Source organism: Lithobates pipiens, unplaced genomic scaffold (genome assembly GCF_037356315.1).
Source record: "Lithobates pipiens isolate NorthernLeopardFrog02 unplaced genomic scaffold, aLitPip1_a1.2 Scaffold_27, whole genome shotgun sequence".
Lineage (NCBI taxonomy): Eukaryota > Metazoa > Chordata > Amphibia > Anura > Ranidae > Lithobates > Lithobates pipiens.
In genome coordinates this window covers 42603677-42629344 of record NW_027507788.1, presented here as the reverse complement: position 1 = coordinate 42629344, position 25668 = coordinate 42603677, and the positions used below count along the sequence as shown (strand labels likewise).

The 25668-nt window shown below is 44.8% G+C and overlaps 1 protein-coding gene across 2 annotated transcripts in view; it reads right to left on the bottom strand.

Moving 5' to 3' along the window:
• LOC143933825 (T-cell surface glycoprotein CD3 gamma chain-like) overlaps window positions 1-25668 on the bottom strand; it is a 66285-nt gene that overhangs the window by 26036 nt on the left and 14581 nt on the right. For both annotated transcript variants that reach the window (XM_077456888.1, XM_077456889.1), the window contains 2 exons: window positions 8712-8918; window positions 7227-7358 (listed from right to left, as the gene is read on the bottom strand). In XM_077456888.1, the coding sequence (XP_077313014.1) occupies window positions 7227-7358; window positions 8712-8918 (339 nt within the window). The remainder of the gene's footprint in view (window positions 1-7226; window positions 7359-8711; window positions 8919-25668) is intronic.

Here is a 25668-nt window from a genome sequence, read left to right as displayed (position 1 = left end):
TGCCACTTCTGCATGTGCAGGTTTGCATTCTCCTATGGCAGGGGTAATGAATTAAAAGGTCCGAATCTCAAGTCTGTGCTATGACTCAGAAAGATTGTAGTCACTGTATATCTATCAAAAACATGAGAAATGTACAATTTCCTTAGCATTTCAACAATATTTATTGTCAAGTTTCAGTTACAATATTAAACATGTGGACAGTTAGAACTAGGATAGCTTTACATTTGCTCTTTACATCAGGTGTCCTCATCACAGTGCCCCTTTACACCGGGTGTCCCTATCACAGTGCCCCTTTACACCGGGTGTCTCCATCACAGTGCCCCTTTACACCGGGTGTCTCCATCACTGTGCCCCTTTACATCGGGTGTCCCCATCACAGTGCCCCTTTACATCGGGTGTCCCCATCACAGTGCCCTTTTACATCGGGTGTCCCCATCACAGTGCCCTTTACATCGGGTGTCCCCATCCCAGTGCCCCTTTACATCAGGTGCCCCCATCACAGTGCCCCTTTACATCAGTCGTCCCCATCATAGTGCCCCTTTACATCAGATGTCACCATCACAGTGCTTCTTTAAATCAGGTGTCCCCATCACAGTGCCCCTTTACATCAGTCGTCCCCATCATAGTGCCCCTTTACATCAGATGTCCCCATCACAGTGCTTCTTTAAATCAGGTGTCCCCATCACAGTGCCCCTTTACATCGGGTGTCCCAATCATAGTGCCCCTTTACATTGGGTGTCCCCATCACAGTGCCCCTTTACATCGGGTGTCCCCATCACAGTGCCCCTTTACATTGGGTGTCCCCATCACAGTGCCCCTTTACATCGGGTGTCCCCATCACAGTGCCCCTTTACATCGGGTATCCCCATCACAGTGCCCCTTTACATCGGGTGTCCCCATCACAGTGCCCCTTTACATTGGGTGTCCCCATCACAGTGCCCCTTTACATCGGGTGTCCCCATCACAGTGCCCCTTTACATCGGGTGTCCCCATCACAGTGCCCCTTTACATCGGGTGTCCCCATCACAGTGCCCCTTTATATCGGGTATCCCCAGCCCAGTGTCCCTTTACATCGGGTGTCCCCATCACAGTGTCCCTTTACATTGGGTGTCCCCATCACATTGCCCCTTTACATCGGGTGTCCCCATCACAGTGCCCCTTTACATCATTGGGTGTCCCCATCACAGTGCCCCTTAACAAAATGTGCACATCAGGGTATCCCTTAACATAAAATAAGGGTCATGCTGATGGGCACATTTTATATTAAGGGGCACTCTGATGGACAACAAAATGTGCCCCTTAACTTAAAATGTGCCCATCAAAGTGCCCCTTTTAATATAAAATGTACCCATCAGTGTTGCTCTTAAAATAAAATATGCCCATCAGCATGCCCCTTAACATGAAATAAGGGTCACATTGATGGGCGCCTATTATGTTAGGAGGCACTCTGATGGACAAATTTTATTTTAAGGGGCATGCTGGTGGGTATATTTTTAATGTGCACATCAATGGGCATATTTTGTAGGGCACATTTTGTTGTGCCCCTTAACAAAATATGCCCATCGATGTGCACATTAAAAATATACCCATCAGTGTGCCCCGTAAAATTAAATTTGTCCATCAGAGTACCCCTTAACATAAAAGGTGCCCATCAGCGTGACCCTTATTTTATGCTAAAGGGCACTCTGATGAACACATTTTATTTTAAGGGGCATGCTGATGGGTATATTTGTAATTTGCACAATGCTGGGCTTTTTTTGTAAGGGGCATGCTGATGGGTATATTTGTAATTTGCACAATGCTGGGCTTTTTTTGTAAGGGGCATGCTGATGGGTATATTTTTAAGTGCACACTGATGGGCATATTTTGTTAAGGCGCACCTTAACAAAACATGCAAATCAGTGTGCACATAAAAAATATACCCATCAGCATACCCCTTACAAAAAAAGCCCAGCATTGTGCAAATTACAAATATACCCATCAGCATGCCCCTTACAAAAAAAGCCCAGCATTGTGCAAATTACAAATATACCCATCAGCATGCCCCTTACAAAAAAGCCCAGCATTGTGCAAATTACAAATATACCTAACAGTGTGCATGATCACTAATGTGCCCACATACCTCAACTACAGGAGGAAGGGCACAACTGAAGCTGCCTCAAGGAGTCGGAGAGCCAAGACCCGGGAATTCGGAACCGCGGACAGCATGGGGGGCGGGGCGCGCACGTGACGTCACACCCCCTACTGCCTGCGTGAATGTCTTCAGCTCCGAGACGCGGCCAGGAGCAGGGGGCGGGCGCATGCGCACAGCGTCACTGGTTGCTAGGGAAACCCGCGGTCCCAGCAAACCAGTGATTGCTGTCATTTACTACGCAGGCGGCATAGCGGTCCGGGCGGAAGCCCCGCTCGGTCCGGACTCGGACCGCGGGCCGCCATTTAATGATGGCTGTCCTATGGCAACAGTATTTAACAGTTCCTAATACAAAGTTCAACAGTTCTCTCAGCTTCACTATAATGTCCACTTGTAGCTCTCCAGCCTGTTGAGCTCCTTGTCTCTCACTTGACTCTCTGATTCACTGATTTTGAATCCCATGAGCTCCTCAAGGCTCCCTCAAGTGTCACCCACGCTTCCCTGCTGCATAGCTCCCAAAAAAAGTCCTTGTGGATTTAATTCTCCTTTAAGGGTGAGTGGCAGGGGGTGTGTCATATGCCTACATACTTTTGTTAGTAGATGTCCCTCATTCTCGTCTCAAAATGTTTGAGGTATTCCTGCTGGGTCCCCAGCTTGGCACTGCAGATACCTTTCAAGCTTCACCCCTGCTGACAGGCTTGGTCCCCGGCTTGACACACAAGGCTGCTCTGCAAGTGTCACCTCTGCTGGTTGGGTCCCTGACTTGATCACCACCGGAAGTTTCCCGATTCTCCACCATGCCCGTTCGGTGATAATATTTCTCCATTACTTGCTTCAGTTACTCACTGTGGACCCTGGTAAAGGTGGTTGGTCCCATAGTGGCGACAGCTTCCATTTTATCTCCAACCACGACAGGTCCTCCGGCCGGCAGAACCGTCACTTTTTGTTGAACTGCAACCCTGCGCTGTCCTCTTAGTTTTGGATAGGCCCTCACACAGCCTGGCAGCCAAATGCAGTGGTGTCTCCAGCTTTCATATTTAGGGGGGGCACATGGGGTTACAGGGACAAAAGTAGAGGGGCCAACAATAAAACGCAATTTATATATATATATATATATATATATATATATATATATATATATATAGTAAGTTTCTATCTCCTGATGATGGGTATCAAATGCATACAAATATACAATATTAATCACTGTACTCCTGCAACACTGCCCCAATACATACAATGGATGTTTTTTAGTATCTTTTTAAATCATTTAAATAAATGGATGTTTTTTAGTATCGCTCCAGTGGCCATTAAAGTGTAAGCTCACCTGCCCCTCTCATCCTGTCCTTCCTCTGCCTCATGGTGGAACTCAACTTTCTCCCAGGCAGCCCCTGCTTTGTGAATCCCCTCGCAGGGGAGCATGCTGGGCTCTGTAGTTCCATGCCCCATAGGAGGCTGTGTGGGGCTGCTTTAGTTGGGGACTACATGTCCCAGAATACTGTGCTGCTGGTGGAGTCCTTCCTTCCTGAAAGTCACTTGCCTCCCTGCCAATGAGGATTCAGGGGAAGGGAGCAGATCGGGCACACCCATGTATACTTACAACTCTTCTATATACTGACACCTACCCCCTATCTACTGACACCCCAATATACTGACACCCTTTCTATATACTAACACCCCCAATATATTGACACCCCCAATATACTGACACCTTTTCTATATACTGACACCTCCTCTATATACTAACACCCCCAATATACTAACACCCCCTCTATATACTAACACCTAATATACTGGCACTTCTATATACTGACACTCCTTCTATATACTGAAAACCCCTCTATATACTGACACCTTCTCTATATACTAACACCCCCAATATACTGACATCCCTTTTATATACTGACACCCATTCTATATACTGACACCCCCAATACACTGACACTCCTTTTATATACTGACACCCCCTCTATATACTAATACCCCCAATATACTGGCACCCCTTCTATATATTGACACCCCCTCTATATACTAACACCCCCAATACACTGACACTCCTTTTATATACTGACGCTCTTCTATATACTGCTCCCCCATTATAGTGACACCCCTCAATAGCACCCTCTATCAACTGACCCCACCATCACCATATACTGCACCTGTGCTGAAAGAAAATAGAGCAGTCACCCCTCCCCCAGCTTGTACAGAGCTTAATGTAACATAATACAGTGCCCCCCTCCCTCCCCCGGGGATGATACATAAGTGCAGAGGACTTGTGTGGAGTGCAGAGCTGTGATGACAGCAATGATGTAGAGCTCCATCCTGTGTGATCCCTGATCCTCTATAGTCTGGAGGCCGTGGCTGTGCAAGCTCGGCTTCCATTATGCAGAGTGTCAGTGTGGAGGGGGGGCGGATCTTCTGCAGGAGTGACAGGACGCTCTCCTTCTCAGGAGAGCCTGTGTTATTCTGATGGTAGCCTGAGCATGATGCGGGCCGCGGGACACCCGTTGCAACAAAAGGCATTTTAATTGAGGGGGCACAGCATAATGTTGGGGGCCCCCCCTTTGGCCCCACCTTAGTGATTCCACTGGCACAATGCCCCTGGGATAGGCCCAATCTCCTGCCTAGCGATCCAGGGCAGACGACACACATCCACCCAGACGGCAGTCCGAGTGGCACATTACATCACTTGACTCCTCCTGAATATATAGGCTCTCTCAACAGGCCAAGGAAGCCCATGAGATATCCCATATACCCATAACTTGACCCTGAAATGTCCTTTTCACATCTAATGCCACCTAGTGGCAGAAGAGAAAAGTACAACAAGGCCAAACTTGGGGAGAAATCAATGGATCTCTAACAACTATCTACGTAGCTACTCCTGACAAGGAATTTGGTGAGGAGCTCCCTGACTAAATCCCAGGGTGCTACATCTATTTAGGTGTTAAGTCTATTTTTATCTTCATCATGAATGGGTTAATGAATGGAAAAATCAAATGTCTGCTATTTTACACAGTACAGTGCCTTGAAAAAGTTTTCATACTCCCTGAAATTTTTGGCACATTTTGTCATGTTACAACTAAAAATGTAAATGTAAACACAAAGTGGAACATAATTGTGAAGTGGAAGGAAAATGATAAATGGTTTCTCAAATTTTTTACAAATATGTGTGTGAAAAGTGTGGCATGCATTTGTATTCAGCCACCCCCCCCCCCCCCGTCAATACTTTGTATGTAGAACCACCTTTCATTGCAATTACAGCTGCAAGTCTTTTTGGGGATGTCTCTACCAGCTTTGCACAGCTAGAGAGTGACATTTTTTCCCATTCCTTGCAAAATAGCTCAGGCTCTGTCAGATTGGATGGAGAGCGTCTGTGAACAGCAATTGTCAAGTCTTGCCACAGATTCTCAATTGGATTTAGGTCTGGACTTTGACTGGGCCATTCTAAAGCCGCGTACACACGGGCGGACTGTCTGTCCAACTTAGTCCGCCGAAACACATTTCAGCGGACAGTCCGCTCGTGTGTGGGCTTCAGCGGACTTTTTCAGCGTGCAGTCTGGCGGACTAAGTATTTCGGAATTTCCGTAATATTGTCCGTCCAACTTTGGTTTCAGCAGACAGTCCGCTCGTGAGTAGGCTAGTTGGACGGACTAAGTATGGCGCATGCTCAGAAAGGATTTACACGGCGAAAGGTTGCATTGCTGTGTATTGGACGTCCTATTTCTAGTCCCGTCGTATGTGCTGTACACGTCATCGCGCAAGCTTTCAGCGGACTGTTTGTTCATCGTGTGTGGTGAAGTCCGTTCATTCGAAAGTAGGACGGACTGTCCGTCGGATTGTCTGACGGACTTAGTTGGCCAGACAGTCCGCCCGTGTGTACGCGGCTTAACACATGAATATGCTTTGATCCAAACCATTCCATTGTAGCTTTGGCTGTATGTTTAGGGTCGTTGCCCTGCTGGAAGGTGAACCTCCTCCCCAGTCTGAAGTCTTTTGCAGACTCAAACAGGTTTTATTCTAAGATTGCCCTGTATTTGGCTCCATCCATCTTTTCATCAACTCTGACCAGCTTTCCTGTCCCTGCTAAAGAAAAGCATCCCCACAACATAATGATGCCACCACCATGTTTCACGGTGGGCATGGTGTATTCAGGGTGATGTGCAGTGTTAGTTTTCTGCCACACATAGCACTTTGTTTTTAGGTCAAAAAATAACATTTTGGATTCATCTGGCCAGAGCACCTTCTTTCACGTGTTTGCTGTGTCCCCCCACGTATTTTTTTCACAAACTGCAAACGGGACTTCTAATGGCTTTCTTTCAACAATGGCTTTCTTCTTGCCACTCTTCCATAAAGGCCAGATTTGTGGAGTACACGACTAATAGTTGTCCTGTGGACAGATTCTCCCACTTGAGATGTGAATCTCTGCAGCTCCTCCAGAGTTACCACTGCTTCTCTGATTATTGTTCTCCTTGCCCGGCCTGTCAGTTTAGGTGGACGGCCATGTCTTGGTAGTTTTGCAGTTGTGCCATACTCTTTCCATTTTCAGAAGATGGATTGAACAGTGCTCCGTTCGATGATCACAGCTTGTTTTTTTTTATTTTTTTTATATAACCTAACACTGCTTTAAACTTCTCCACGACTTTATCCCTGACCTGTCTGCAGTGTTCCTTGATGATGCTGTTTTTTCACTAAGGTTCTCTAACAAACCTCTGAGGGCTTCCCAGAATAGCTATATTTATACTGAGATTAAATTAAGCACAGGTGGACTCTATTTACTAATTAGGTGACTTCTGAGTGCAATTGGTGCCACTTGATTTTAGTTAGGGGTATCAGAGTAAATACAAATCCACACAACACTTTTCACATATTTATTTGTAAAAAAAATTAAAACAATTTATCATTTTCTTCCACTTTACAGTTATGTGCCACTTTGTGTTGATCTATTACATAAAATCCCAATAAAAAATGTTTTTGGTTGTAACATGACAAAATGTGGACAATTTTAAGGGGTATGAATACTTTATTAAGGCACTGTATATGACTATATAACATGTATCCTACATAGCACAATACATTATGCAATTACAAGTCAACTAACCTCTTCCAGGTCTTCGGGTCTCTGAGCCAGAAACAAAATACACAGCCGCGGAAATAAGGCCAATCATGATTAAATCAGCAATTATAAATCCGGAGATTGTTCCAGCATCCAGTTCTATGCAGTTCTGACACTCTAACAAAATATAAAGTAAAAGTCCGTATACAGTTTATGTATTTGTTTACCGGTAGTTCTTCAGGTACTATGCATGGGAAAGAAGGCAACAAATGACTTCATCATTCATTATAATAACTAATAGGTAAATAGATCTGAATGCTCAGTATAATTATAGTGCATGTCTGGTCAATTTTTTTTGTTTTGCATGAAGTGAGGACCAGTTGCAACCCCTGTTGGGCTTTTACTATTAACTGGGGATTTACCTTTACTTTCTGCACTGGTGACAACATTTCATCAATCAGGAAATGTTTAAAAATATAGAAAAAGAACACAGGCAACCAGGTGTATGTAAATCCTAACAATGAACTGAAATTTACCCCCCCCCCCCCCCCCCCCCCACACACACACACACTCTGGTACAATTCTAGCGTGATTATGGCCCCAAAGAATATACAAACCACATCCAAGTAGCACTACAAAATTACACTGAAAATCTGATCAGAATTGGACTGCAGCAATGTTAAGCAGTCCTAATGTTTTTGTGCCTGCCATTCTTCTCTATTACCTGGTTGACCCTGCCAGTTCCCCTGCTTTCTCATAGTAAACTTTAAGCATGGTGGCCAATCCGTTGTAATGTGGTCAGTTTACATCCTTTGTCATCCTGCAGTTAGATGCAAGCATGCTGTACAATCACACAGTGAGCCTGTACCTTTAGTGGTCAATGAAAACCCATGACCCCTGCCCATCCCTCCGGCCTTGGCTGACAGTGGCCTCCCCAGCCAGCCACTCCTCCTCTCCTCTTTGCAGAGCTGCCATGTCTCCCTTTACACAAGCCTACCAGCAGGTCCCGGAATCGCTCAGGAATCAACAGCAATCATGTAACGTGGGAACGCAGTTGCGGCACCTTCAGCACTGAATGCATTCTATGGCAAGGTGTGCTGGAGGGTCAATTGATGCTGACTGCTGGGGAATCTATTGTCACTGGGGATCTATTTTTTTGTGGGGGTCTATTGTTGCTGGGGTGGTATTTTGTTGCGGGGGAGTCCATTTTTGCTGGGGGAGGTCTGCCGTTGTATGTCAGGGGATCTATTGTTGCTGTGGTGGGGTCTGTTGCTGCTTGGGTGCGGTCTATCAAATTCCATACAATTTAGTAGCACAAAATGATACTTGGTTCTGTAGTCTCTAAAAGGAGCGGTACTGGGAGGTGGGTAGGGGGTGGAGCCAGGAGACAGTGCTCGGAGGTGGGTAGGGGGGAGAGATGAAGGGTGACTCATAAGGGGGTAGTTCCTGCACCTATTCTCTGAGAAAAAAAGCCCTGCTTATTGTACTGGGCTTTTTTCATCTAAAAACAGTAGAATAGTACATACTTACTTCTCACATACACATCAATATATTTAACGTTTTTGGGATCGTTGCTGTCAGCCTCCTGGCATGAGTAGATTCCACGAGGATCATTCCACACAGAACCTAAATTCAATGAGCAATCCATAGATGTCAATTTATTGCCATTTTCTTCCCATGTACAGTTGGTCTTCTTAGAAGGACAATTCAAGTATAGTACATCATTGATTTCTTTAACTGAAGAAAATAAAACAAAGATGATACTTCTTTATTGCAAGTACTTAGGAAGACAAATACAACTGAGAGAATTACAAAACTCTTTCAATGTTACATTTAACAAACCAAAAAATGGACTAGACAGGAGAAATTGATTGTTTGGGTTTGCATATACTTTAATACTGCAAGCCATTAGCAGTAGGGATTGGCTAAATGGACCCCTGTTCGGTTTACACTGGAACTTTTGAACACAGAGAAAATTTGGACCCGAATAACGAACCTGATTAAAGTCAATAGGACTCGAATGTCAAAAATCAATTGTGCCCATTTTGAAGGCTTATATGCAAGTAATTGGGCATACAGTGGTTATAGGGGTCTGGGTCCTGCCTTGGGGGACATGTATCAATAATTTTTTTGGGGGGGGGAAAAGCGTACATTTTTAAATGAGCAGTGATTTTTTTTATTTTTAAAGTGAAAGCAAAATAATGAAAAATTCCAATATAGTGCCTGGGGGGTCTCCTTAGTCTAGCTGTAAAGTGTCAGGTCTGTACCATGTCTAGAATCTGCTGAAGCAATAACTGCATTTATAAAGCCAAAAAAATATGACATTTTCCCTGCAAGCTGCCTTTATTTTGCTCAGCAACAGCTGGGGAGCCAGTGTGTATGATGAGGCCACAATATAGTGCACTGGGAAAAAGATTAGAGATTTTTTGGATACATTCTGGTGTCACTTGGACTTTGGATAGAAGTAACGGGTGCAGAAAAATTGGTCTTTGGGTGTCAGTGGGGACTTCCCACCGTAACCCTATAGAGGTACTCTTGATGAAAGTAAGAATTGGCCCTGCTGTAAAAAATTGCAATGATATGCACCTGTCAAACAGGTGCTGAAAAAGTGGTCTTTGGGTTAATTGTGCCCATGAAACCTATATACGAAAAATATTCTTCCAGATGAAATGATTGAACACCCTCAAAGCTAGGCAGCCTCGAAGTCCTGCAGAGATTCCACATCCCAAAAAGACTTAATCATTGACATCGGCATCAGGGGCTTCATAGCTGGTAATACAGGACTGATTCATTTTTATAAAAGTCAAATGGTCTACGGAGTCTGTGGACAGACGCCTTCTATGATCGGTAATGAAACCTCCTGCAGGACTGAAAGCCCGTTCTGAAAGCACGCTGGATGTAGGGCAGCCCAACAACTCACTAGCATACTGGGAAAGTTCTGGCCAGTGGTCTATTCTCATGATACACTAAGTCAGTGGATCATCAGTTGGAAATCTCTCCATCTCTGTTTTGGCCCCAAGGTTATCATCCACCATGTGATGCAGATGCTGCCGGTGGGATGTGGAAGCTGACAGCCCTGGGCAGCAAGGACTAAAAAAAAAAATCTGAAATGCCTTACTTAGGCGGACTCCTCCAATGCTACTCTTTTGACCAACAGAAGACTCAAAACTAAGTTTTCCACAACACTGTAACCTACTGGAGGCAGGAAAAATGTTCAATAAAATCCTCTTTAAAGTGTCCTCAAGAAATTTTAATCTTCTACGCTCTCTGTGGGGACGGGATGAGTTCTGAAACCTTCCCCTTATAACGGTGGTCATGGAGAGTTGTCAACCAGTAATCATCCTTCTCTTTTATGTCATGAAGCATAGTTCACCTTTACCAAAGAACAGCCTAGGCAGGTTAAGGCACTTGCAGGTAAAAACAAACTGTGTGTTTTATTGCCGCCATGCAAACCTTAGCAAGTAAATCTGGAGTTCCAACGATTGTGCAAATGAAACAGCAAAATAGCATGGTATTCATTTAATGAGAAATTATCAGCTATTCTACATGATAAACGTAAACAATTCAAAAATATATGACCCCCCTTTTAGATATCCAAATGCTTAGAAGGAGACCTTGAAGACTCAGTTTGGTTTACTTTAGTCTGTTTAGATGTGTATTTACCAGTAGGGCAACTACTCTGGATGGGGGAATGTCACGCTTACCCCTAACACAGGTGGTCAGGCACTATGGCTAGCTTCTGTGTTCTTCACCTATAGCAACCCCCTTTCCCATAAGGCATGCAGGCCTACCGATATTCAGTTGACCCCGCGTCTTATACATAATGCTATAGTACCTGCCCATCAGGATGGGCCAGGTGCGAAGTGAGCAAAGCAAACAAGTATTTACGGTTGGCAGACAGGCAGAGTGGTTCAATAACAATCCAGGTACAAGGCAGGAAATGTTCAGAATAGTCAGGGTCAAATCCATATTCAAAAAGGCAGGCAGAGTTCAGAGAGTAGTCAATATCTGATCCGCGATCATGAACAGGGAAATCCAATCAGCAGAGCAGACAAAAAAATTTACTTGGAGCACGTGTTATAAATGTAATATCACAAGCATGAGACTGCAGGCTTGGCTGGCTTAAATCAGGTTTGGTCTCCACTCAGAGACTGGCCACATCACCACTTTCAGGTGAACAGACAGACAAGGAGAATGCCCCAGCCAAAACCAGGATGCTGGAATGAGGAGCAGGAGTGCTACACGCTTCTGATAGGGAGCCTGTTCAGGACTATCTCCAACCCTTTCCCCTCCCTTTTCCTTCTTTTTTCCACCTTTGCCCTTTTTGTTTCCTTTCTTTCCTTATTGATTTTCTGTCTAGCTTCTCTTCTTTTTTCTTCCCCTATTTATGATTTTTTGTGCAATTTTCCTTCTCACAGTTGGTACATTTTTTTGGGAGTTCTGCTACCGTTACTCCAGATTTGTATACATGCTTTCCCTGTAACCCTGTGGGGCTCTAAAATGTCATACACACCTTTAGTGGGGTGCATTCTATAATTTATTATGTTTATTTTACCTGGGGCCCAGTATCCACCAGCCTATTTGATAAGGGCACCTTGTAGATTCTATAGTGCCTTGAAAAAGTATTCATACCCCTTGAAAAATTTTACACATTTTGTCATGTTACAACCAAAAACTTAAATGTATTTTATGGGGATTTTATGTTATAGACCAGGGATATGTAATTAGCGGACCTCCAGCTGTTGCAGAACTACAATTCCCATGAGGCATAGCGAGACTCTGACAACCACAAGCATGACACCCAGAGGCAGAGGCATGATGGGACTTGCAGTTTGGAAACAGCTGGAGGTCTGCTAATTGCATATGCCTGTTATAGACCAACACAAAGTGGCACATAATTGTGAAGTGGAAGGAAAATGAAAATTGATTTTCCAATTTTTTTATAAATAAATATTTGAAAAGTGTGGCGTGCATTTGTATTCAGCCCCCTTTAGAGCCCTCTCACACTGGCTTTCTGAACAGGTCCGCCTGTCAGTTTTTCAGGCGGACCTGATCGGACGCTCCATTCACTCCTATGGAAAAGTTGCAAGAAGAAAGCCATTGTTGAAAGAAAGCCAAAAGAAGTCCTGTTTTCAGTTTTCGAGAAGCCATTCGCGAGACCTTGCAAACATGTGCAAGAAGGTGCTCTGGTCAGATGAGACCAGAATTGAACTTTTCGGCCTAAAAGCAAACACTATGTGTAGCAGAAAACGAACACTGCACATCACCCTAAACCCACCATCCACACCATGTAACATGGTGGTGGCAGCATCATGTTGTGGGAATGCTTTTCTTCAGCAGGGACAAGGAAGCTGGTCAGAAATGATGGGATGATGGATAGAGCCAAATACAGGGCAATCTTAGAAGAAAACTTGTTAGAGTCTGCAAAAGACTTGAGACTGGGGCAGAGGTTCACCTTCCAACAGGACAAAAATCCTAAACATACAGCCAGAGCTACAATGGAATGGTTTAGATCAAAGCATATTCATGTGTTTACAATGGGTCAGTTAAGGTCCAGACCTAAATCCAATCAAGAATATGTGGCAAGACTTGAAAATTGCTGTTCACAGACTCTCCATCCAATCTGACAGAGCTTGAGCTATTTTTCAAAGAAGAATGGGCAGAAACTTCACTCTCCAGATGTGTAAAGCTGGTAGAGACATCCCCAAAAAGACTTGCAGCTGTAATTGCAGTGAAAGGTGGTTCTACAAAGTATTGACTCAGGAGTGCTGAATACAAACGCACACCACACTTTTCAGATATATTTTTTTTAGTTGAAAAATATTTATTATTTTCAGTCAACTTCACAATTATGTGGCACTTTGTTTTGGTCTATCACATAAAATCCCAATAAAATACATTGTATTGGCAGGGCCGCCTTTAATATTGATTGGACCCTGGGCAAAAATTTTCTTGGGGCCCCTCCATGCAATTTCTACCTGCTCTGAGACATACAATAGCAGCTAGACTTAAAATCAGTTTACTGTATCAGATCAGGCAGCAATTGTGATTGGTTGCCAGTGGTTACAGCATATAATTACTGCTTAATGACTGGTTGATAGAGGTTTACAGCACACATTACGGCTCACTGATTAGTTGCTAGAGGTTACAGCAAATGATTTCTGCTTGTTAATTGGTTGCTAGAAATTACTGTATAGTAATAGTGCTCACTGATTGGTTGCTAGAAATTACAGTACATCATCTCCTCACTGCAGGGGAGCATGATACACATATGAATGCCACCTTTATTTACATATCAGTGCCGCCGGCCACAGCTATTTATTAGTAACGCTGCCACTATTTACATATGAATGCCAGTTATTTACATGTAAACACAGGGCCTGCAGGTGAGTCATCTGTACACAACATTAGGGCAGAGCTGGGCAGAATTAGTAGCAGCACTTCACACTGAGATATCGGGACACAGCACAGGACTAAAACTTCAAGGGACAAGGGAATTTAAACTGGGATAGTTAGCAAGTATGAAGCAGCTGCTTTGGACCCCACAACAATGACAGGGCTACGGGCAGCTGCCCCTTTTGCCCTGCCTTAAAGACGGCCCTGTGTATTGGTTGTAACATGACAAAATGTGGAAAATTTCAAGGGGTATGAATATTATTTCAAGGCACTGCATAGGCCTTTAGCAGTCAATTTCTGCCCTTGCTACAGGTGTATGCCATTTATTTTATATACCTTCTGAAACCTGACTGAGAGAGCGCATCACCCTTGCCTTGTTGCTAGGACATTGCTAAGACTTCTAGCTCTTACAGTTCACCTCCACCATCACAGGAGCAAGCTCGTCCTTTGATTCAAACCCCCTCACATGCTCTTTCTCTCCCTGACACTGTAGCTCTGAGCTCAGCGTTTGAGAGCACGCTCCTGTGATGGTGGGGGTGAACTGAACACAAACTGCTGGATATGTCTTAGCAACATCCTAGTAGCATGGCAAGGTGGGATGATACGATCCCTGGGAGTTTCTTAGTCAGGCTTCAGAAGGTGCGTAAATGACCTACACTAGCAAGGGCATTATTCAACTTTGGTCAAAGCTGCACAGTTTGTTTTTACCTACAGATGGCCGTTACTTGCATAGGCAGTTTTGGCAAAGGTGAACTATGCTCTTAACTTTGTGGTGAAAGAAGGAAGTAAAGTATTTTACTTAGCAGTAAAGATCAGCATGTACATATTTTCAAACATGGCACTAATCATCATGTGCCAGTCTGTGCTTTTATTTGCATTCTCATGTGCGCTATTCATTTGCAGCAGCTGTATCCTTGGACTATTGAATGTATCTATTACATCTTGAATGGTGTAGGGCAGGGGTTCCCAACCTTTTGAGGAGCGAGGGCCACTTAAGCGACTTGATAACTGGTCGTGGGCCACAATGAGTGGACTCTGCTTATGCAGAGTGGACAATGACACAGCCAAATCTACTCTATGGGCCCTCCAATCCGATCTGCTCAGATGGAAGGGAATGGATCCCCTTTTTTTTTCTGATCAGATTGGAATTAGGCAGATGTAAACAAACAGTAGTTTGTTTACATCTGCCACTCCATAGAGGTGAATAGAGGATCTAATTGGGTCAGATTGATTGTGTGAAAGGGGTCTAAGGCTGCTTTCAAGCTGATGCGCTAGGGTTTACCACAGCGCAGTGCACCTGTGACTTTCCTGTGGGTTAGCTTCACTTTGCCATAGGCTTCTATTATATCCTGCAGTTAAGTTCACTTTCTGAAAGCTCACCAAACTGGCAGGTAATAACAGACGTCTATGGCTCAGTGCAGGTAACCTGCAGGTGCACTGCGCTGCACCTGCAAATCAGTTTTGAAAGCAGCTCAGTAATCACTGAAGAACAGATATGCCCACATATACATTGTGATTTTAGTAATAAACTTACCTATAATAACAGTCTTCCATTCAGGTATCGCCGACTGTTTCTGTCCCAGGCAGAGTGCATTTGGTATCACTCCACCTGCGACAGGAGGTGGCGCTTCACAGGAAGCAGCGCCTTATGCCTCTCTGCTTTGCCTTGCGTCCCCTACCATCGCCTTCATATACAACACTGATGCTCTGAGATTGCCACATCAGAGGGCTCCATGGGCCACTGGTTGGGCACCCCTGGTGTAGGGTCTGTGTACAAGTTATTGCGTTTTTTGAAAAGCATGTTGTCTGGTAAGCCCATATAAGCAGTTTCGGCATATTGGGGGGACATTGCTAACAACCACTTCTCATAAATTAAATCCAACTTTTTGGAGTATTTTTTAAAGCTGAACTCCAGGATAAACAAATATTGTCTAAATACAAGGTATGTAGATTTTTTTAATCTTGATGTGCTGTTTTTATATATTTTTTCCAGATCTATGCAGTAAGGCAGCATGAAAACGGAAAATTTATATCAAATACTTACCGTAATTTTCCTTTCCTGATGGACTCCATGGCAGCCTATGTATGGGTTAATCCCGCCCCCTCATACCTCATAGAACCCCACTCCCATAAATCTTTGCTCTGGCTCGTGTTCCATAATTTAGCCTACTCCAGCCACTGGGAGGAAACTCCTGCTGCCATGGAGTCCATCAGGAAAGGAAAATTACGGTAAGTATTTGATATAAATTTTCCGTTTTCCTGACAGACTCCATGGCAGCCTATGTATGGGAAATAACTAGCCATACACACCCGGGTGGGCAGAGTGCTGGACAAAAGAAAAAGGTTTAATAGGCACCAGATAAGATACGTAAACCAAACTTAAGAGAAGATAACAAGGCTGGCTCTATGCAATAGTGTGCTATGAACGTGTTAATTGAAGACCACAAGGCCGCCTTGCAAATAACTTCTGGAGCCACGTGATGTGATGCCGCCCATGAAGAAGACACACTTCAAGTTGAGTGAGCAGTCACCGCTTCTGGAGGCGCTAAGCCCTTGGCTTTGTAAGCCCACTGAATGGCCTGAACAATCCATGCTGCAATAGATCTGGAAGAGGCACGCATTCCCTTATTCTTCCCATGAAAAGAACAAACAGGTGGTCAGTCTGACAGAAAGAAGCTGTAGGCTCAAGATACTGACTCAGAGCTCTTCCAACAACTAAGGGATGAACACTGGAATCCTTGGTAGATCTGAATGATGGAAGAGCAATCTCTTAATTGTCATGAAACACAGATGCCACTTTAGGGTTTGGACCCAACATAGGAATTAAAACTACCCGATCAGGAAAAAGAAAGAAAAGAAATCCCAGAGAGCTGATTTCAGAGATCCTCTTGGCCGATGTTATAGCCAACAAGAAAGCAACTGTTAGAGAGATTCATTTGATAGAGGATTGATCTTCATGTTCCAACTCTCTACCTGAGAAAAGAAAACCAGGACAAGATCCCAATTAGAGAATCTTGGCTTTTTCTGAGGTCTGAGCCTTATTGCTCCCCTTAAAAACTACTGAGTAAGAGGGTGTCTAACCCAGGAAACACCTATAAAAAAAAGGCAGAAATTGCAGACACTTGGACTTGCAGCGAGCTGACTGACAATGAGAGATCCAAGCCTGATTGTAGAAAGCCCAGGATATCATGTATCTTTGGGTTATTGCAAGAACCTGCAGTAGAAGAGGTGTAGTGTACATACTTTTTTCAAATCCTCTGGTAGACCCTGTTGGTGCCTGCTCTTCTGGCATTTAATAATGTGGAGATGGCCCTACTTGGACAGCCTAGGGCCTCCAACCTTCCCCTCTCAAGAACTAGATCAGATGTAGATGGTCTGGGCATAGATGTAGAATTGCCTCTTGTGATAGGAGATATGTTTTGGAGGGTAGAGGACCTTGGTTGGAGTTGCATCAGCAGTGGAAACCATGGCCTGTCTGCAAAGTACAGGACCATCTCCACTTCTTCCATCCTGAGCCTCGACAGAAACCAGAGAATGACAGGAACTGGGGGAAAGGCATAGGCTCTGTGGAACCGCCAATGGTCTGTCAGAGCATCTATCTGAAAGCCTGGGGACACCGAGACCTCATGTAGTATCTCTTTAGTCTGAAGTTGCACGGGGAGACAAACAAGTCTACTTCCACAATGACTCCCAACGAGAGAAGTCCCGAACCCACCTGAAGACTTCGGAGGGGATAGTCCACTCGTTGTCCAGAGAAAAACTCTTGACAGAAAATCTGCCTAAACGTTCTGGACTCCAGGGAGATAGATAGTTGTCAGGTCAGCCAGGTTTTTCTAGGCCCAAATCATGATGGGCTCTGCTCCCTTTGACAGGGAAAAACTTCGACTACCCCCGTCTCTTGATGTATGCAACTGCTGTCGTGTTGTCTAGTCTTAGGAGGACTGAGGCTCTGGTTGTTAAGTGGTAAAAGGACTTCAGAGTGCAGAACGCTGCCCGGAGTTCCAGAACATTGGAGACTATGCTGTGAGAGGGAAAATTCCATACGTCTTGGGCTACTTCTGTCAGGCAGAACGCTGCCCGGAGTTCCAGAACATTGGAGACTATGCTGTGAGAGGGAAAATTCCATATGTCTTGGGCTACTTCTGTCAGGCAGAGAGTGCCCCAGCCCCTGTTGCTGGCATCTATAGTGATGGTGACCCAAGACAAAGGTGCGATGGAGTGACAATTAAGGAAGGTTCCTCTGTTGTAGCCACCAAGGAAGGCTCTCCCGCATGGATGAGGTTATTCGGATAGCGTGATCCCGAAGCCCTGGGTCCCACTGCTGGAGGAAGCCCTTCTTAAAAGGGCTACATTTTCCACCGAGCCCACTTTACCATGGGTGTTGTTGCCACCATGGTGCCGACGATCTATAGGCATTGAGAGGCTCGGAGATGAGAGGATGACATTGCAAGCCAAACTCTGTCCTAGGTTACTGGAATTTTTCCAGGGGTAACGAGATGGTGCTCTTGATAGTGTTGAAGTGTGCCCCGAGGAACACCAGGGACTGTGTAGGATCCAGATGGCTCTTTTCCAAATTCAGAAGCCAACTGAACTCGAGTAGAGTGGAGATGACCTGGGATCAGCAACTGCTCCCTGTTCCGAGATAACAACAGGTCGTCTAGATGGTGATACTGACAGATACCTCTGGAGCTGATCAGAGCCACGACAGCCAACAATAGTTTTGAAAACACACAAGGCGATGTCATAGGCCCGAAGGGGACACAGGTGAACTGCAGATGGATTTTATTGATAGTAAAGCGAAGGTATTTCTGGAATTCTGATGCTATCAGAACATGGAAGTAGGCATCCTTCAGGTCTATAGACACAAGCCAATTGCTTGGCTGGATTGCTTGACTGATTGTGAGTAGTGTCTCCATCTTGAACTTCTCCTTCTTGATAAAAGAATTCAAGTGGATTCCGTCTATAACTGGCCTCCAGGAGCTGTTTTTTTATTTATTTATTTTTTATTTATTTATTTATTTATTTTTAATTCTACAGCATGAAGAGGGGCGAGTAGACCCCTTAAAACCTTTACTCGGCTGGAACTGGAATTGCAGTGCCTTGAGCCACAAGGGAGTCTGCATAGGACAGGAGAATGAGCTTTAGAGGCAAGCATGCCGACTCGCTCTGTCTGGGCAGGCACAATATCATAAAGACTTAGGGGCTACTTGTCCACCGGAAGATGCACCTTTAAAAATGTTTGGCCTGAAGGCTGTGTTTTTTTTTGTTTTTTTTCAGGTCTTCCTGAACTCCTGGCCATGCCTATAGCGGCGAGCGTCCCTTGCTCTATCTGAACCTTGCCTGAGCTGTGTTCTCTTCTGGCCACAAGGCACGTATAGCCGTGACAGATGGCAGCATGATCCAAGCCACCAGGTAAATTATGTCTAGGGAAGCCTCACCCAGAAAAGCCGCCGCCAACCTTAGCTCATGAATAGGTGAGCTCCTGGCCACTTCTTCCGAGATGCTCTTCAGAGACGCATCTACGTTGTCCGTCCAGACTTCCAACGCTTTAGAAAGAGTTGCACGAGCTAGAGCTGGTTTGCAGGTCATACCTGCTGTAATGTAGATCCGTATCAATTTTTCTCTCCAGGCCAACCCTAAAGGAAATAGTATCCTCCAATGGAAGTGTGACGTGCCTCACCAAGCTCAATAGGGCTGCATCAATGAGAGGAGCCGACTCCAGGTGTTTTAAATCCTTGCTTTTAAATGGATACATTTTTGATACCTTCGTTAATAGGCAATTCTTCCTTTCAACATCACCCCATTCATCATTAATTATTGTGCCAAGTACACCCAAAAAGGGGAAATTGGGGCGTCTTTTTTTGAGGTGTTTAAAATATTTCCTCTGTTTGGAGGATGCCTCCACTGGCTCTTCCCATCTCAAAGTTTCTTTGGCAGCTTTGACCAGCTGTGGTACTAGGGCAAATTCAAAACCTGCACCAGGGTCATCTACCTCCACCTCATGGTCTGAGGCTTCAATTGAGGGATGGCTCGGCTATGAGGGGCCTGGAGCCTCTAAATCATCCCTAATAGGGATTGACATAGTGTCACCATCAGGGTTATGGGTATGACCAGAATCCGCTTTACTCAGTGTCTCACGGACCACCTTTCTGACCAGTGTTTCCACTTGATGGTTTCCACCTTCTCTCTTTCTCTTGCGGCTTTAGAAAAGCATCACTCGCAGAGGGATTTGCATTCAGGAACCTGGGCCCCGCATACCCAGCAGGCTTTCCTCACAGGAGCGGCTGGAGTGATGGTGAGAGTGTCACCCAGAGGTGGTTTTAGATTCCTCTCTGTGGTACCTAGATCTAAAGGGAGATCTATGACATCTGGAGCTTGAAGAGGAGTGACGACTGAGACCTAGAATGGTCTTTGCCATGGTTTGGTGTTCAGACCTAGAAGGGCTGAGTGAAAAAGAAAGGGTTAAGAGCTCCTGAATGAGTGAACCCAAGCCTCACAGGCAGAAAATAACTAAATTCTACCTGCAGTGCTGGGTTGGCCACAGGAGGGCAGTGACAGAGCCATGGCATTGGCAAGGCAGTTTGAAACTAAAATGAACCATTAAAGCCTTATGAGAAACAGGAGTAACAACAGACATGAGAGAGTACTTAACAAATGTAGCCAGTACCAAGGGAGCATGCAGCAAACAATTTACCTTGTAAACCAGAGACCAGTGTCTGGGGAAACCGCCATATAAGCCTGCAAGTCATCCCAAGGAATAGCTGCTTTGACAACTATTTAAATCTGCCGCCATTAACGATGTCACCGCCCCACAGCGCGCCTGCGCCGGAAAAACATCGCCACCTGCTGCCGACCAATCGCTTACACGACCGCCGCTGCCATTTTGGTGAAACCATGCTTGTATAAACCAAGCACAGAATCTTTGTTTGCGGCTTGCGGATGTGCAGACAGGTCCTGCGACTTCCTGAAACGGCGAGCTGGAGCGCAGCTGCGCTCCAGTTGCCATGGCCACTCACTGGAGCTTGATAGAAAAATAAGGACACACACAAAACACAGAGATACGGCTGCCATAAAACTAATATCTTTGTACATTACCACCACCACGGCATGATCCGGACCAGAACCTGGGACTGGGGAGCTGTTCGCTCGACCCACCGCACGATCGGGCGTTTACAAGGCCTCCCGCTAGTAGCTGGGACGTTTGGCCATATTACCGCTTGCCTGCCAATGGCCAGGTTAGTAAGCTCTTCATGGTATTGCATCATATCGCCCATGTCCACCTGCTAATAGCTAGGATTGCTGGACTCCAGAGAGGCTCACCGCTAACCACCAACGTATCGCTGTGCACACCGCCAGGCCTGGATTACAGAAAACTTCATGAAAAGGTAAGACTTCATCTTGGTCCTAGGAGGAGGACAAAAAAGGAACACGGCCTCTGGGCCAGAGCAAAGATTTATGGAAGTGGGGTCCTATGAGGTATGAGGGGGCGGGATTAACCCATACGTAGACTGCCATGGAGTCTGTCAGGAAATCTTTTTACAGGAGCTTGCTGTGATAAAGGCCAGTCAGTGGTGTTCTCTCTCTTTGTACATGGTGACTGGTCTTGTCTCCCCCCCTCCTGTAGTTTTCTGCAGGCATTGTGTAGTGGGAGGACCTGTTATGTACAGCTTTACTATTAGTTGACCAGCCGCCGCAGTTGTACTGCAGTAGGTTGGCATGGCTGCGCGAATCGCTGTCATTGTATGTCGGGCGCTTTAACCACTTAAGGACCGCCGTATTGCCATTGTACGTCATTACAATGGCACAGGCAGGCACAAGCACGTACATGTACGTGCCTGCCTTCCAGCGGGTGATGGGTCCGATCAGACCCCCTCCCGCTGGATACGGCGGTCCGGTTCGCTGCAGGAGCGATCCGTGATGAGGGGATGGCCATTGGTTTCTGGCCATCCCCTCTCGATCACTCCTGGCCAATGACAAGCTTCCTCCCACTGTGTATTGTATACACAGGAAGGAGGAAGTGATGTCATTCTCCTCGGGGTGGTCTTTTTGACCGGACTACGAGGAGAAGACAAAAAGTAAGTGTGCACCAACACTACACTGACATGTAGGTACACACAGGCACACAAACCCCCCCCCCCCCCGATCTGATCGCTGCATTAGTGTCGCTATTGTCGCTAGGTAGCTAGTTATTTTTTTAGGTTCACCGCCAGGTTTTTATAGCGCTAGGTACCCCGATATACTACCCAATAATGGTTTTAACCCCCTGATTGCCCCTAGTTAACCCTTTCACCCCCTTTTGCCAGTGTCGCTAAGCGATCATTTTTCTGATGGCTGCATTAGTGTCGCTATTGTCGCTAGGTAGCTAGTTATTTTTTTAGGTTCACCGCCAGGTTTTTATAGCGCTAGGTACCCCGATATACTACCCAATAATGGTTTTAACTCCCTAATTGCCCCTAGAGTTAACCCTTTCACCCCCTTTTGCCAGTGTCACTAAGCGATCATTTTTCTGATCGCTGCATTAGTGTCGCTATTGTCGCTAGGTAGCTAGTTATTTTTTTAGGTTCACCGCCAGGTTTTTATAGCGCTAGGTACCCCGATATACTACCCAATAATGGTTTTAACCCCCTGATTGCCCCTAGAGTTAACCTTTTCACCCCCTTTTGCCAGTGTCACTAAGCGATCATTTTTCTGATCGCTGCATTAGTGTCGCTAGGTAGCTAGTTATTTTTTTAGGTTCACCGGCAGGTTTTTATAGCGCTAGGTACCCCGATATACTACCCAATAATGGTTTTAACCCCCTGATTGCCCCTAGTTAACCCTTTCACCAGTGATCACCGTATAAGTGTTATAGCATCAGGGCACCCACCATTTATTACCCAATAAAGGTTTAACCCCCCGATCACCCGGCGGGTGATATCAATTAGGTTTTAGGGTCAGGGTCTGCGTCGCCCCAGGCAGTGCTAGGTTAGTGCCAGTACCGCTAACACCCACACGCAAAGCATAAACCTCCCGTAGTGGTATAGAATCTGAACAGATCAATATCTGATCTGATCAGATCTATACTAGCGTCCCCAGCAGTTTAGGGTTCCAAAAAAACGCATTGAGCGGGATCAGCCCAGATACCTGCTAGCACCTGCGTTTTGCCCCTCTGCCCAGCCCACCCAAGTGCAGTATCGATCGATCACTGTCACTTACAAAACACTAAACACATAACTGCAGCGATCGCAGAGTCAGGCCTGATCCCTGCGATCGCTAAGTTTTTTTGGTAGCATTTTATATTTAAATCCGGAAGGCAGTGCTTGGGTTTTCGGGGTCCCGTACGTGGCTAGGCTCCCAAAAAGTCCCCCACATGTGGTATCCCCGTACTCGGGAGAAGCAGCAGAATTTATTTTGGGGTGTCATTTCACATATGCCCATAGCATGTGTGAGCAATATATCATTTAGTGACAACTTTGTGCAAAAAGAAAAGTTTGTAATATTCCCGCAACTTGTGGCAAAATATAAAATATTCCATGGACTCAACATGCATCTCAGTAAATAGCTTGGGGTGTCTTCTTTCCAAAATGGGATCATTTTGGGGGGTTTTGTGCTATTTTGGCATTTTATGGCCTTCGAAACTGTGATAGGTAGTGAGGAGTGAAATCAAAAATTTGCACCCTTAGAAATCCTGAAGGTGGTGATTGGTTTTCGGGGTGCCATGCGCGACTAGACTCCCAAAAAGTCCCACACATGTGGTATCCCCATACTCGGGAGAAGTAGCGGAATATATTTTGGGGTGCAATTCCACATATAACCATGGCATGTGTGAGCAATATATCATTTAGTGACAACTTTTTGTAAAAAAAAAAAAGAATTTTATTTTTTGTCATTATTCAATCCCTTGGGACAAAAAAAAATAATCAATGGTCTCAACATGCCCCTCAGCAAATAGCTTGGGGTATCTACTTTCCAAAATGCGGTCATTTGGGGGGGGTTTTGTGCCATCTTGGCATTTTATGGCCTTCAAAACTGTGATAGGTAGTGATAGGTAGTGAGGAGTAAAATAAAAAATGTATGCCCTTAGAAATTCTGAAGGCGGTGCTTGGATTTCGGGGTCCCGTACGCGGCTAGGCTCCCAAAAAGTCCCATACATATGGTATCCCTGTACTCAGGAGAAGCAGCAGAATGTATTTTGGGGTGTCATTTCACATATGCCCATAGCATGTGTGAGCAATATATCATTTAGTGACAACTTTGTGCAAAAAGAAAAGTTTGTAATATTCCCGCAACTTGTGGCAAAATATAAAATATTCCATGGACTCAACATGCCTCTCAGTAAATAGCTTGGGGTGTCTTCTTTCCAAAATGGGATAATTTTGGGGGGTTTTGTGCTATTTTGGCATTTTATGGCCTTCGAAACTGTGATAGGTAGTGAGGAGTGAAATCCAAAATTTGCACCCTTAGAAATCCTGAAGGTGGTGATTGGTTTTCGGGGTGCCATGCGCGACTAGACTCCCAAAAAGTCCCACACATGTGGTATCCCCATACTCGGGAGAAGTAGCGGAATATATTTTGGGGTGCAATTCCACATATAACCATGGCATGTGTGAGCAATATATCATTTAGTGACAACTTTTTGTAAAAAAAAAAAAGAATTTTATTTTTTGTCATTATTCAATCCCTTGGGACAAAAAAAAATAATCAATGGTCTCAACATGCCCCTCAGCAAATAGCTTGGGGTATCTACTTTCCAAAATGGGGTCATTTGGGGGGGGTTTTGTGCCATCTTGGCATTTTATGGCCTTCAAAACTGTGATAGGTAGTGATAGGTAGTGAGGAGTAAAATAAAAAATGTATGCCCTTAGAAATCCTGAAGGCGGTGCTTGGATTTCGGGGTCCCGTACGCGGCTAGGCTCCCAAAAAGTCCCATACATATGGTATCCCTGTACTCAGGAGAAGCAGCAGAATGTATTTTGGGGTGTCATTTCACATATGCCCATAGCATGTGTGAGCAATATATCATTTAGTGACAACTTTGTGCAAAAAGAAAAGTTTGTAATATTCCCGCAACTTGTGGCAAAATATAAAATATTCCATGGACTCAACATGCCTCTCAGTAAATAGCTTGGGGTGTCTTCTTTCCAAAATGGGATAATTTTGGGGGGTTTTGTGCTATTTTGGCATTTTATGGCCTTCGAAACTGTGATAGGTAGTGAGGAGTGAAATCCAAAATTTGCACCCTTAGAAATCCTGAAGGTGGTGATTGGTTTTCGGGGTGCCGTGCGCGACTAGACTCCCAAAAAGTCCCACACATGTGGTATCCCCATACTCGGGAGAAGTAGCGGAATATATTTTGGGGTGCAATTCCATATATAACCATGGCATGTGTGAGCAATATATCATTTAGTGACAACTTTTTGTAAATTGTTTTTTTTTTTTGTCATTATTCAATCCCTTAGGACAAAAAAAATAAATATTCAATGGGCTCAACATACCCATCAGCAATTTCCTTGGGGTGTCTACTTTCCAAAATGGGGTCATTTGGGGGGGGGGGTTTGTACTGCCCTGCCATTTTAGCACCTCAAGAAATGAGATAGGCAGTCATAAATTAAAAGTTGTGTAAATTCCAGAAAATGTACTCTAGTTTGTAGACGTTATAACTTTTGCGCAAACCAAAAAATATACGCTTATTGACATTTTTTTTTACTAAAGACATGTGGCTGAATACATTTTGCCCTCAATGTATGACTTAAATTTAGTTTATTCGATTTTTCTTATAACAAAAAGAAGAAAATATCTTTTTTTTTCAAAATTTTCGCTCTTTTTCCATTTATATCGCAAAAAATAAAAATCACAGAGGCAATCAAATACCATCAAAAGAAAGCTCTATTTGTGGGAAGAAAAGGACGCAAATTTCGTTTGGGTGCAATATTGCATGACCGCGCAATTACCAGTTAAAGCAGCGCAGTGCGAAATTGGAAAAAGACCTCTGGTCCTTAAGGTGTTTATTGGTCCGGGGCTGAAGTGGTTAAGAGGCTATAGGGGGTGGGCACACCTGCGGCGCTTTGTCCCCATCTCCAGATATTCATCTGTACCTCTCCTGAGGAAGCAA